Source organism: Haplochromis burtoni, unplaced genomic scaffold, assembly GCF_018398535.1.
Source record: "Haplochromis burtoni strain Fernald_Lab_line unplaced genomic scaffold, NCSU_Asbu1 Contig_183, whole genome shotgun sequence".
Lineage (NCBI taxonomy): Eukaryota > Metazoa > Chordata > Actinopteri > Cichliformes > Cichlidae > Haplochromis > Haplochromis burtoni.
The window spans coordinates 698,958-713,555 of NW_024582544.1; the positions used below are offsets into that span (position 1 = coordinate 698,958).

Below are 14,598 nucleotides of genomic sequence, written 5' to 3' on the forward strand. Positions count from 1 at the left end.
TATGATTATGCATACAAATTATTGTCATTTCACTGCAACAGTAGTTTATTACATCTTACATTTTATCACAGATGGCAAAAGTACAGACTTCCTTTACTTTAGTACAAGTACCTGTGTTTACAAATACTCCAGTAACAGCTGAAATACTGTAGCAGCTGTTTTTCTCAAGTAAAAGTGAAATACAGGCTCTGAAATGTACTCGCAGGAAAGAAAAAAGTACTTCTTTGAAGGACAATTCTGCTAACCATTCTTGTAAAAGATAACTGAACCATGCACTATATTAATATAATATAAAACAATATTAGTACATGAGGACGCAAATGCTACTCCAGTCTAAATTCTAATTCTCATGAAAGCTTGGATCTGTTATGTAGGACACATGAAGTGAAAGAGAGTTTTAAAAAATAACAATTTTCTGTTCCTTACATTGTAGATGGTGAATTCACCTCCACACCTAAACAGGAAAATTAGTACAATCGGGAGTTACAGTGGGATTTAGCAGGTAATGATCGAAACTGTTTAGTTGCTCAGCACACAGAAAACAATCACAACTCACAGTAATATTCTACTGTGAGCTTCGGTAGATTTTCTTAGTGTACATGCAGCGATCAGCTGACCTGCTGTCTTGACTGACGTCCATCCCCTACACTGTTTACACTATCTTTATGCTAGACAGTATACAGTTGGTATAGAGATGAAATTTAGTTAATTAGTCCAAGCATCGTCAACCTAAATGCAAATTGCTACACTTGATGTAACCTAAATCTAAATGAAACCATGAGCACCACAACCACCTTGCATCAGTCCAACACAGTGCTTTACTGTGAATTCGCCACAGTACTGCAAACTAACCTGTTTATTTTGGACAAAACTACCCAGTATTTGAATAAACCAAGTTTGTATAGCTTTGTTTATTTTGCTGGAGATTTCACAAAATGAAAATACATAATTCATCATAACACATATAAAATCCAATAAGTAATTAAAATTATGACATTACATGTAAAATTTAAATCTACAGTTTATCATGTGTCACTGATAAAATTAAAAAGTTGTCAGAAAAATAAAAACTAAGATAAAGTACAGATACCTAAAAATTCTACTTTTATAGACATATGATGCCACTTCACACTGACTCAAGTCTCAAGTTAGTTTTTTTTTTAAGTTGAAGATGCTACAAAATTAAAGAGTCTTGAAAGTGCGTTGTTAGCTGTTTGCTCAAACTCTCAATATGATTGCACTGGCAAGCACAGCAACATGAAAAGGCCTGAGGACAACTGCAGAAGATGATCACATAATTTTTTCCATGGTTAAGAAAAACAAACTTCACAATCTATAAATACCTTCATGAATGTAGAGGAGGGTTTACATCAAGGCGCAAACCACTGGTTACACTCAAGAAGAAGAAGGCCGGAAATGTAAAAGAGATTGCGCAGTTGCGGAAAAGCAGTTATAGACTTCTGACAGTCACTGACAACAAGAGCTGTTTCAAAAGCAGCCCATGTTCAAGGCGTTGGTTTGTCTAATTATATTTTGAGCTTGTGAAATGGGGGTCTTTGTATAAAAATCTATGTAATTCCTACACAAAGACTTTTTTTCATTAACTTCATTGAGTTAAATTTGAAAATCTGGACTTCAATCACATACTGATTGAAAAAAAAAATTCGTGGTGCACAGAGGCAAAAAAAAAAATCATGATACATTATATGAACTCATCTTGGTGGATAGAGGCTAAAGTAATCCACGGAAGATGATGCTGTCTCTTTAACTGATATCTTCAATACTATAAACAAATTTAAAGTGATGTAGCACCTCTGACGTATGAGCGCGCTCCACGTGTTTCCTGACTTACGTTACTAAAAAGAGGAAGCAGATCTTTTTCAACTGAGGGGAAACTTCAAACTCTGTAAAAAAAAATTCAATATTATTCACCAGAAGACAAAACCCACAGAAGGAGAAGAGATTTGGGATTACTTCACCTCGTTTACGTGAGTTTTTAGAGCCCTAAAAATGTGGAAGTAACTTTCTAACTTCCTGTTTGTGTGGTTTGTTAACAGCGTCAGTCACAGATAAAATGTCGTCTGGAATCCAAGAAGAGCTGTCCTGCCCCGTTTGTCGAGACATATTCAGAGACCCTGTTGTTCTGTCGTGCAGCCACAGCTTTTGTAGAAACTGCCTGAAAAGATGGTGGAGAAAGAAAGAAATACGCCAGTGTCCTGTTTGTAAGAGTGCATCTAAAAAGAAAAACCCACCCTGTAACTTGGTGTTAAAGAACCTGTGTGAGAACTTCTTGCTGGAGACAAATCAGAGTGCTTCAGCAGAGTCCGAGTCGCTCTGCGGTCTGCACTCGGAGAAACTCAAACTCTTCTGTCTGGACCATCAGGAGCCAGCGTGTCTCATCTGCAGAGACTCAAAAACTCACAGCAACCACAGATTCAGACCCATCGATGAGGCTGCGCAGGATCACAGAAAGGAGCTCCAGATCTCACTGAAACCCTTACAGGACAAACTGAAGGCCTTTGAACGAGTTAAAGGAAACTTTGTTCAAACAGCAGAACACATTAAGGTTCAGGCCTTTCACGCAAAGAGGCAGATCAAGGAGCAGTTTAAGAAGCTTCACCAGTTTCTGCAAGAGGAAGAGGAGGCCAGGATCACTGCTCTGAGAGAGGAAGAGGAGGAGAAGAGTGCGAGTATGAGTGAAATGATTGCAGCTCTGAGCAGAGAGATAGCAAGTCTCTCAGAAACAATCAGAGCCACAGAGGAGGAGCTGAGAGCACAAGACATTGCTTTCCTGCAGAACTACAAGGCTGCAGTGAGCAGAGTCCAGCAGTGCCCCCAGCTGGATGATCCACAGCTGGTGTCAGGAGCTCTGATAGATGTGGCCAAACACCTGGGCAACCTGACCTACAACGTCTGGAACAAGATGAAGAAAATGGTCTCCTACTCTCCTGTGATCCTGGATCCAAACACAGCTGAATCACACCTCTGCATATCTGAAGATCTGACCAGTGTGAGCCTTGGAGAGAGGCAGCAGCTTCCTGACAATCCAGAGAGGTTTGATGGCTATCCGATCGTCCTGGGCTCAGAGTGTTTCGACTCAGGGACTCACAGCTGGGATGTTGAAGTTGGAGACAGTCCAAACTGGCTAGTTGGTGTGGCTGAAGAATCAACTAAAAGAAAGGGACAAACAGACTTTAAGTGTCGATTGTGGGCTGTGTGGTTCAGTAAGGGTAGTTATTTCATACGTTCCCCACTAGATTCGTCCTCCTTTCATCCAAAGAAAAAGCTCCAGAGGATCCGAGTTTGCCTGGACTGGAAAAGCGGGAAGCTGTCATTCTCTGATCCTGACATCAACATTCACACCTTCACACACACTTTCACTCAGAAACTTTTTCCATTTGTTTACACCAAGAACGAACTGCCATTGAAGATATTACCACGAGTGTCTCATGACAGTGCAGACTCTGATAGTGAAGGAGATCACGATCAAGGTGGTGAAACAGTTAATGGCATTCTTGATGATGACGATGATGTTATTCATGATGTTGATGATGATGATGATGATGATGATGATGATGACTGACACTATAGCCACATACCAATGTTTTCCCTTCAAGTGTAAAAAACCTCTAAAACCTATAAAATACTAGGTTGGTTGCAAACTGCAAAAACTGCGCAAAGCAGTTCATTCCTGCTAATTAAAGCTGATAAACAACAAACTAAAAAGAAATACTAGCTCAACAAAATTGGACCATAAAATCCATAAAACAAATGATATTTTGTTCTGCACTGAAAATGATCTGATAGCTAATTCTATAAAAATGCTAAAAAGGCACTAAGAGCACAGAGTAGTTAGGTCCAGTTCAATTAGTCAAGCACAGAGGGATTGGCTGCAGCTGTCAGTGAAAGTGGCCACAGCGATAAAGAAAGGTAAGTACAACAGAATAAAAAAAGAACACAGGATTACACAGCCCTATTTTATGGTGCATACACAAACTTGTATAACACCTTAGTGTCATACAGAGACAGATCACTTAGACACTATAAGTACAAACAAAAGGTTGTATTATGAGGTTGTGACTGTCAAAAACACTGGCTGCAACACATGAAGTAGACTATTTTTTATCAAACTAACAATATTTGCAGCTGTTTGTTATCTTCTAAACGGTAAATATATTTCATTTTGAATTCATTTTTTCTCTGGTTACTCTGTTGCATTTTAACTGAGTATTGAGAAGAGCTTTTGTCTGGTAGCAGGTAAATGATTGAACTGATTTGCAGTAATTCTCATCGACCACTAGGTGGAGACAAACACAAAGTGAACTTAAAGAGGTGAACACAGATAAATCAGTGGACCCTTTGACCCAAAGGAACACTGAACCCCTTTGATGAAGCAGGTTTGACTCGGTGTAAACAATTCAGTGTTGTACATTTGGCCTCAGAGTTTTTGAAGATGTAAATGTTTCAAATGTCAAAAAAGGATCTTTTTTAGCTCTTAAGGTAAAACCCCCAAATTCACCATTTAGTTGAAATGTGTAAATAAATCCATACAGACTTTCAAAGTACAAAGTAATCTTGTCTGATAATATTACATTTGGGGCTGCAATAGAAAATAAAACTGCCTTTTATTCAAAAAACTGAAAGTATGAATCATGTTCACATGATGAGTCCCTAAAAGACTAAATATGCAACAAATCTCTTTTATTAAAAAATGACCTCACAGCTGAATAATTAAAACATTTTTGTTGGTTTTTCTTCTTTTTTCTTGTTTTAATACTCATTTTGTTACTCTGATTGTTACAGGTATTTTGAGCCATCCTACCTGAGAACATTAAGATCAGTGGATTGATTGTATTACACTGAATGTCTGTGTAACAGGGTCATAAATCACATTGTTATAATTACACAAAATGTGTTCTAAACCCCCAAACCGTTCCTTTTATACCTGACTTTCAGGACCTCCAAGCCTGTAGTTATGTTCATTATCAGTTAGAGCCCCCCCTCATCCTTTTCTTCTTCTGGCCGCCCTCCTGCCACGGGGTGAATGGACTCTGGTTTTCCCCCCAGGAGCACCCTCCAACCGACTGCCTGTCCTTCTCGCCTACACCAGCCTCGTTCACGTGTCTTTGGGGTGGGGGGGGGTCGGACCACCAGGTGGCTCCACTCACACCCAGGGTTAAGGGAAGTGATGGGGTGGACGTTTGGCGCTTTTTGTATACGGAGTTCTAGTGAAGCCGTTAATAAAGTTGGAGTGAGACATATTGAGGCCTCTCCTGTAGTCTTTACATACCTCCACAATCTTTAATTTAATAAGACAGCTGTTGTTAATGTTGAGTTTATTTTTTGTCTGTTTCCATGTCTGAACTACTGTACTGCTGAAAAAGCTTTAAAATGGGAATAGTTTAGGAGCACTTTAAAACAGGTCACACCTTTGTCTCCTTTCTGACAAAACTCCGCCCACCTGACTACGCTCTTTCAGCTATGGGTAAAAAAACAAAACAAAAACGGAAGCCTGGGCGTTCTTCCTCTGAGAAAAACAAAAGCGTTGTCTGGGTGAGAAATTTATCTCAAGGTTAAAATCAAAACAGAGAAAGGAAAACAAGGCGAAACTAGTATAGTTAAGGTAAGAGTTCATTTGTTCTTTTCTAAGGAGACGAAATATTATGTTTATAACACAAACCAAAAGTGAAAGTAAACCTGGCCGCCTTCCTGTTATACAATTCTGTTCGGTGTATTTTCAGCTTCTCTCTGAGAAAAGATGTCTTTCCAGTCCGAGGAGGATCTTTCCTGTCCCGTCTGCCATAACATCTTTAGGGATCCTGTTTTCCTGTCATGCAGCCACAGCTTCTGCAAGACTTGTTTGAAGAACTGCTGGGCACAGAAGCTGGAACAGCAGTGCCCAGTCTGTAAGAAAATGTCAGAGCAGAGTGACCCACCCTGTAACTTGGTCCTAAAGAACCTCGCTGAGGCCTACTTAAAAAAGAAAAGTCAGAGCGCTTCGGCAGGGTCTGAGGTTCTGTGCTGTCTGCACTTTGAGAAACTCAAACTCTTTTGTCTGGACCATCAGGAGCCAGCCTGTGTCATCTGTCGTGATTCGAGAGCACACGTCGACCACAAGTTCTGGCCCATCGATGAGGCCGCGCAGGATCACAAGGAAGAGCTTCAGAAATCCCTAAAACCATTACAGGACAAACTGAAGGTCTTACAAAAAGCGAAGGGAAACTTTGATATAACAGAGCAACACATTAAGACCCAGGCTCAACAAACAGAGAAGCAGATCAAGGAGCAGTTTAAGAAGTTTCGCATGTTTCTAAATGAGGAAGAGAAGACCAGGCTGGCTGTTCTGAATATAGAAGAGCAAGAGAAGAGTCAGCAGATGAAGGAGAAGATTGCTGCTCTGAGCAGAGAGATGGCAGCTCTTTCGGCCACAATCAGAGCTGCAGAGGAGGAGCTGAAAGCTGAAAACGTCGCTTTTCTGCAGGACTACAAGGGTACAATGAACATGGTCCAGCTGTACCCCCAGCTGGATGACCCACAGCTGGTCTCAGAAGCTCTGATAGATGTGGCCAAACACCTGGGCAACCTGGGTTACAACATCTGGAACAAGATGAAGAAGATGGTCTCCTACTCTCCTGTGATTCTGGACCCAAACTCTGCCCAGCCAAATCTCCTCATCTCTGAAGATCTGACCAGTGTGAGCGTCAGTGAGAAACGGCAGCTTCCCGACAATCCAGAGAGGTTTGACTTCTACCCGATTGCTATGGCCTCCGAGGGCTTTTATTCAGGCACTCACAGCTGGGATGTTGAAGTTGGAAACAGCACAGACTGGAAAGTCGGTGTGTTAGCAGAGTCTGTCAAAAGGAAGGGAGAGCCGCAATCTGGATTATGGAGGCTAGGGTTTTATAAAGGTGAATACACCGTGCGCTCCCTGCCAGAGTCTTCCATCGTTCTTTTTTTAAAGGCGGTCAAGAAGGTCAGAGTTCAGCTGGACTGGAACAGGGGGAAGGTGTCATTCTCTGATCCTGACACCAAAACACAAATACACACCTTCACACACACTTTCACTGAGAAGATGTTTCCATACGTAAGTAATCTGAGTAAAATCCCACTGAAGATGTTGCCCGCATCAGTGAAGTAGAGTGGTAGTTTATAGCCATGAAGCCAGAAGTGGTGGAAATAAACACACAAATTGCATGACAACTAGTTAGAGAGCTCACATGATAAAACTATCCTTGTTTAAAATAAATAAATACACTTCACAGCTATGACACATTTATCTCATATTAATACTATTTTAACTGTAGAGAAATGATTCAGCTTAGTCTAATGGGGCAGTTTGTTTATATAGATTTGGGGTACAAATCCTTTTCAGAGGACGGTGTTTTATAGCTTTATAACCATATGTAAGGTGGCTTTTAAATTCTGTGATACCAACTGTTACAACCTAAAAAACCTTGGGGCGAGTGATTGTAACGAGTCTCAACTGAAATTGAATTTCAGTCCAATATGATGAATCCTTCTTTTGTGTTGTTTATGAGACACTTTGGTAATCATACAAAAGAGAAGTGATAATCTCAAATTATTCAGCTTTAATGCTTGAATGTATAAAATGATGTGTTTGTGTAAGTAACAGATTATCTGGCATTTATGTGGATTGCTCCAGTTAAACAGTTTTCATTTTAGGAGGTCAACAGATATGTTATCTACTAAATGTATGAGGTCTGTCTGTTTTTATGTTTGAATTCAGTTATCCAATATGTGGCTACTAAAATACTTTACACTATAGCGAGTCAGCTCTTTATTTCTCCTATGTTGAAATGTTTTCCCAACAATGCATTTCGTTTTCATTTCCTTCTGAATGTTTCTTTCTATTTCAGTTCCTGTTAGTTCCAGGTGTTGTCATTTGAGTGCAGCTTGTATTTGTTTTGGTTTCCTGCACTGTAATATGGATGATTTATCAGGGGAAAACTGATGATGTAATAGGTTTTATAACACAAGTTATCATGTAGACATCCTATTCTCAATAAACATTTGCACCAATACCTGCTCGGTTGGTTTTCTTGACAAACTGGATTAAGTGGGACTAAACCTGAAAAAATTAGCTGGATATTTTATTTAGTTTTCTTCAAGTTAGTTATTCTGTTCCATCCAGTAACATCAAATCACATCTCCGTGACTACAGGACCTGTTATCTTTAATGTGCTGATTGGTTGGTAATTTAATGTTAATTTTCCCTCTGATAAATGGTAAATGGCCTGTATTTGTATAGCGCTTTACTAGTCCCTAAGGACCCCAAAGCGCTTTACACAACCAGTCATCCACACAATCACACACAGGTGATCGCAAACTACATTGTAGCCACAGCCACCCTGGGGCACACTGACAGAGGCGAGGCTGCCGGACACTGGCGCCACCGGGCCCTCTGACCACCACCAGTAGGCAACGGGTGAAGTGTCTCGCCCAAGGACACAACAACCGAGACTGTCCAAGCCGGGGCGACCGCCCCATGTTCTCGCTAACATGTGAAACATAGTTAAAAATACTGGAATGATTGATGGAGTTATTCTGGTGCCTGTCACCAGGCATGGGAAACTTAAACCTGCTATTCTAAGTCTTTTATAAATCACAGGAGACGGCCATGTCGCCGATCATGCCACGCTCAGTCGGATTGCAATCATTCATCAGCAAAGATACTTCCACGGGTTAACCACTTAGTGAACCATTTGCACAAAAGCTAGGTATGACAGCATGAAACGAGATGTTCTCCTTTTTTAGTATCACTTCACTGTTCTCAAACCCAAATCTTAATCTTCAAAATGTACGCGAAGGATGGAAAACATTCATGATTTTGTTGTATCCTTTTTTTGGTTTTGGGTGGAAGTGGATATTTGAAGAACTTTGTTCTCAGCAGAGTTATTACAGTTTTGTATTTTCTAATTGGCTTTTATTTGAATTCCATCCAAAAAAAAAAAAATTAATTTAGTTTGACTTTGGTTTGTTTTCTGAGTGGATCTGCTTAGTTATATTATTTGAAAATATTTATAGTTTAATTTTTTTTTATGGTTACAGTATTAATTTTGGTCCAAACAAACTCAAAAAACAGTGGGTAAACTGACCCCAGGCCATGAAACAAGGACCACAAACAAAGTAATGAAAGAGAGAAAAAATTCTGACAAACGTAAACATTTCCACAATGGCATACAGCAGCAAATCCAGGGAATTCAGCAACTAGCCAAAAAAGACAAAACAGCAAAACCCATAAATGTCCATGACAGGAACACTGACAACTGACCTTGTGCTTATTAAACTAGCACAAAACGATGCCTTCAAAGAGGACTTACAAATATTGAGTCATTTGTCAAGGGACAAATTTTGTTGGGGTAAATAATGTACTGTACCAGATGGTAAACTCACAGTGAAATATTCAGTCTGTCTGAATGTTTGTTCCTTGATCTCATATGATATGTCTGCAGATCTACTGATTGCTATAAAACACAGTTTTATAGGTAATTAATGTTATGTCATTTATTTTATTTTTTTAAAAACCCATACACTTACCACCTTGCCTCCATGATTTCAGATGATTTCAGAGGCCTAGAGCCATATTACCTCAAACAGTTTACCTCTGTCCCCCCACCCCACGCTTCAACCAGGAAAATTTGTCCCAAAAGATCTGCATGCTGGGAAAACGTGGCACAGAGTTCAGTATGTCAGAGGAAGTCGGGAGGAGATGGACTAATGAATATCTGTCAAACATCACCCATAGACACTTGTTTCCAGAGTACCAGTGTGTGAGTGTGAAGCAGTGTGATGATCTGCTCTTTCCATAAACTGCACAGGAAACACATTCATTGCTCTAAATCAAATGTTAAACTCTAAAATGCACTGGATGGATGAAGATCATTTTGTAGGAGATTTCTTTAGAGATTTTCTTTATTTGGGATTCGATATTTAAAGAACAAGATGCAAGAAAACATTTGGCAAGCGTGACATGTTTGTATTACAGAGGCTTGAGCACAAGTAGGATAAAATGTACAACAACAGAATTAACAGATTGTAGCTAAATACTTAAAAACCTCATAAAACCTCTTTTGAAAATACTCTCTCTAGACTCTGTTGGATAATTTTAGAACCATTTCCAAACTCAATGTACTGTATCCATAAATTAAACGCTGGATGCCATAGAACTTCCTGCAGCTAAATGGGCAAAAGACAGAATAATCATGACTGGTTCTGATGCGTCCAACACACGCACAGCAACACTTATTAATGGCTACCTATCAATTTCTAAAATAGATTTTATTTGATGTTGCTGTCCAATCTGGGCTCATGCCACTGTATATTTCAAATGTCCTCACATCGTACGAGCAGGTCGTAACCTGAGGTCCTCAGCCGAGGCTCTGCTATCCCACAATCCTGTCTTTGGAACAGTATCTCTTTCAGGCTTTTCCTGTGCCTCCACACCTCCACTTTGAGCATTTGTTGTCTTTCATAATTATTTAAATTATCTTGTCTCAGTGATCATTTTAAATGTAATTTATTTTTTATATTAGCTTTAATTGGCTGATTTTTCATTCTCTTTATTACTCATTTGTATCTCCTTTTACTTTTGTCTCTTGTAACTTTCTTTAGAAAGATGCCTTATAAAAAGTTATTATCATTTTTTTAAATTCAACCATTTCCCATTTTTAATAACATTCATATAGCAATATAATCTTTAATGATTAGTCTCATAACTACATTAGCTAATTGATTAAATTGTGTAATTGTGTTGCTAATGGGAATAATTTAAGTCTTTCTAAAGTAAAAGTCAGACTATTCCCTTTAGCAGTTAATCACTTCTGGCTTTAGCGGGCTTCATGGCCATTGTGGACTTTGCAGATCTTGCTGCAGTCCATATAACCCAACAATGTGCGACAAATGAGGGCTGTGTTCTTCCAACGGTGCTGCCACTGAAATGGGATACAAAAACATCTCCTCACCAAAAGCCAAAGTGGGGTGCATGTCAGGACCTGGGGGAGGACACATAAATAAATCAAATTGGTTAAAAGATGAGATGCTTGATGTCAGACTGTGTCACATACCACTCAATGCGGACATGCTGGCAGCACCAGCTGATGTGGCATGGACTCTGTAAGGTGATGCTGGGATGTCATCACCTCCATATTTTATAATGATGGTGTACCAGCCGTCACGGTTGGGGACGTATGATACCCGGTATGTACCTTCCCCGTTGTCATGGATGCTGGCCTGCTTATCTTTACCACCCTGGTCCTGAAGAGGAAGGAACGGAAATTAAAGTGAAATATCTGTTTTACCGTATGTATATAAGTGTGTCTGATACAGACCACGACGAGCACGCTCAGTTCACCCTGGCCAGCATCTTTAGCGTCAATGTTAAACTCAGCGGGAAATGTGGCAGAGACACTGCTAGTCAGCCCAGGGCCGCTGGCTCGTACTTTGCTGGCATCGTAAGTGGACAGAATCCAAAACCTGAAGAGACCGAAAGATCAGAGACAATCAGCACAGACTCTGATTCTCAGGGCACAACAGTATGAACCACAGCAGCAACCAGATATGAAAAGGCCCAGATATTTTAGCTACAACCATCTGACCAGTTTATGCCAACTGGCAAGAGATATTTCTTTACTGGTGTCCGTTTAAATCCAGAATATTATTTAAAATCCATCTCCTCACATACACGGTCCCAAATAATCAGTGTTCATCTTACCTTAAAGACCTGATAGTACCACATCACCCCATTAGAGTACTTTACTCTCACACCGCAGGCTTACTTGTTGTTCCTAGAATAATATAAGTAGAACTGGAGGCAGACCCTTCAGCTTTCAGGCACCACCTCTGTGGATCCAGCTCTCAGATTGGACTGGGTAAACAGAAACCCTCTCTACTTTTAAGATTAGGCATAAAACTTTTTTGGCAAAGCTTATGGTTAGGGTGTGATCAGGTGACCCTGAATCCTCCCTTAGTTACGCTCCAATAGGTCTACGTGTTTCTTCTTCACTCACCTTGTGTTTATACCCCGCTCTACATCTAATCATTAGTTATTATTAATCTCTGGCTCTCTCCCACAGCATGTCTTTTGTCCCGTCTTCCTCCCCTTACCCATACCCAGTCACACCAGATGGCTGCCCCTCCCTGAGCCTGGTTCTGCAGGAAGGTTCTTCCTGTTAAGAGGGTTTTACCTTTGCACTGTCGCCTTCATTTGATCGTTGAATAGACAAATCAGAAGCACAACCTCTAAATTAGTTATTCATTATCACACACCAAAAGATTCTGATGCTGAACTTTTTACTGTGTCTAATTTTGAAAGGTGCTGAATAAAAAAAAGAAAGTGAATTTTAACCCACCTCAAAATAAAATGTACAAAGAAGAAAAGACAGGACTTTGTACTTCATCCAATACTAAAAATGGCCCAAAACGTAGATCATCAGATGGCCCACATCAGATTAAACCCAGTGAGAATTAAGTCATCAAAGCAGGTAATAATAGTATCCTAACACTATCAGTCATTTGTATTTTTCTCCTAAATCCCAAACCCAGTAGATTTTTTGTTAGTATTCTCAGGAATATTGACCTTACTGGAGTCCACCACACCCTTTAGTGGGAATTCCTGTAGACAGAAAAATTGGATACCTTTCTGGCTTGTCAGGAGACTGGTGCCTCTCACTGGTCAGATCTTCGGAGACGGAGTGTTCTGGATGACCAGCGTTTGGAGTCCCAGGAGCGTAAAAAACCACCCCCTTCATCTTGTTCCAGATGTTGTAAGTCAGGTTTCCCAGGTGCTTAGCCATATCTATAAGAGCTTCTGAGACCAGCGGTGGATCATACGTTGAGGGATACTGCTGGACACTTTTCAGTGTAGCGCTGTAGTTCTGCAGGAATGAGACATCTTCAGCTCTCAGCACTTCCTCTGCAGCTCCTATTGTTTGTAAAAGAGAGGGCATCTCTCTGCTCAAAGCCGCAGTCTTCTCCTTTATCTTCTGACTCTTCTCTTGCTCTTCCTTCTTCAAAGCGTTGAGCCTGACCTTCTCTTCCTCGTGTAGAAACTGGTGAAACTTCTTAAACTGCTCCTTGATTTGTTTCTCTATGTGTTGATCTTGGAATTTTATGCGTTGCTGTGTTATATCAAAGTTTTCTTGCACTTTTTGTAAGACCTTCAGTTTGTCCTGTAATGGTTCCAGAGATTTCTGAAGCGCTTTCTTGTGATCCTGCACAGCCTCATCAATGGGTTTGAACTTGTGGTCGACGTGTGCTCTCGAATCACGACAGATGACACAGGCTGGCTCCTGGTGGTCCAGACAAACGAGTTTGAGTTTCTCAAAGTGCAGACAGCACAGAACCTCAGACTCCACTGAAGCACTCTGATCTCTCTCCTGCAAGTAGGCCTCAGCGTGGTTCTTTAGGACCAAGTTACAGGGTGGGTCACTCTGTTCAGATATATTCTTACAGACTGGGCACTGCTGTTCCAGCTTCTGTGCCCACCAGTCCTTCAGACACATCTTGCAGAAGCTGTGGCTGCATGACAGGAAAATGGGATCCCTAAAGATATCATGGCAGACGGGGCAGGAAAGATCCTCCTCGGACTGGAAAGACATCTTTTCTCAGAGAGAAGCTGAAAACACAGGTTTTCCTTGTCGTCGTCTCTGTGTCGGTCTTCTGTCTTTAAGCTGAAGCTTCTCTCTCGCACTGCTTGTGCTTTTCTCAGAGGAAGAAGAAATTTCTGGTTTGGATAACCAGCTACAGATTGCAGTTTAACCAGAACAAAGGTGCGTTTTGTTAACCAACAACTGCGAAAAATATTTAGATGGTAGATGTGTCACTTATTTAATGTTTAACAGTGATCGCGAGGTACTGTCAGTCGACCAGAGCTCGTTAATAGTACATCCAATGTGGGAGAAAGTTAGAAAACTAAAACGTGACATTCCTGGCAGTGCGTTTGCTTCAAACTTGTTCATGATGCCTTTAACACAGCTGTTATTTTTCCACAAATATTGCTTTAGCAGTTTGAGACGATCCTTAGGCACAATAGAACTGTGGTTGCTAAGTAAGTAACAACAATCACTGCATAAGATGTGTTACACAAATTGTCAAACAATATAAAGGCAGAAACATGTTTCAATTATTTCCTAATAAAGAACCAAGATTTCTGAAATGTGTATAGTTAATTACCTTTGCCATCAAGTGAAGGTGGGTGGGTCTTTATTTTTTATATTAATAAGGCCCCCCCACTATCACATCAAACATTAGCTCCAACAGGCACCGATGGGTTTTTAATAGAAGAGGGAAATAAAAACACCACTCACCAAGCAATTTCCATAATACCCGAAACAATGAGATTTTCTGCTCTTACCTTTAAAGTACAATAATGTGCTTCTTGTAAACTAAGTCTTTACCTTTAAATGGCACTGGATAGATGAAGGTCATTATGCAGGGATTTCTTTAGCTCTGGGTGGAAAGGATATTTAAAGTACGTACTTAATTTGTGATTGGTCCAAAAATACTAAAATATATTTTTCAGCTATTTTTTGTGACAGCATGTGACATATTGAGGGAAGAGGATCCCGTTTATGAAAAATT

General features: G+C 40.3%; 3 protein-coding genes across 3 annotated transcripts; 2 read left to right on the forward strand and 1 right to left on the reverse strand.

Annotated features, from left to right (window-relative positions):
• The first annotated feature begins 1,707 nt into the window (after positions 1–1,707).
• LOC102312996 (zinc-binding protein A33) lies at positions 1,708–5,235 on the forward strand. Its single transcript, XM_014338949.2, has 2 exons — positions 1,708–1,988; positions 2,058–5,235. Exon 2 carries the CDS (start codon positions 2,075–2,077, stop codon positions 3,581–3,583), a length of 1,509 nt encoding a protein of 502 aa, XP_014194435.1. The 5' UTR covers positions 1,708–1,988; positions 2,058–2,074; the 3' UTR covers positions 3,584–5,235.
• Positions 5,236–5,468: 233 nt separating this feature from the next.
• On the forward strand, positions 5,469–8,234 carry LOC106632295 (E3 ubiquitin-protein ligase TRIM39). The gene is made up of 2 exons (XM_014338950.2): positions 5,469–5,623; positions 5,742–8,234. Exon 2 carries the CDS (start codon positions 5,759–5,761, stop codon positions 7,136–7,138), a length of 1,380 nt encoding a protein of 459 aa, XP_014194436.1. The 5' UTR covers positions 5,469–5,623; positions 5,742–5,758; the 3' UTR covers positions 7,139–8,234.
• Positions 8,235–9,068: 834 nt separating this feature from the next.
• On the reverse strand, positions 9,069–14,073 carry LOC102300755 (E3 ubiquitin-protein ligase TRIM35). Its single transcript, XM_005938862.2, has 4 exons — positions 12,655–14,073; positions 11,349–11,493; positions 11,085–11,274; positions 9,069–11,012 (listed from the first exon to the last, which is right to left on the reverse strand). The coding sequence occupies exons 1-4, from the start codon at positions 13,614–13,616 to the stop codon at positions 10,858–10,860; spliced, it is 1,452 nt and encodes a 483-aa protein (XP_005938924.1). The 5' UTR covers positions 13,617–14,073; the 3' UTR covers positions 9,069–10,857.
• Between the last annotated feature and the right edge of the window lie 525 nt (positions 14,074–14,598).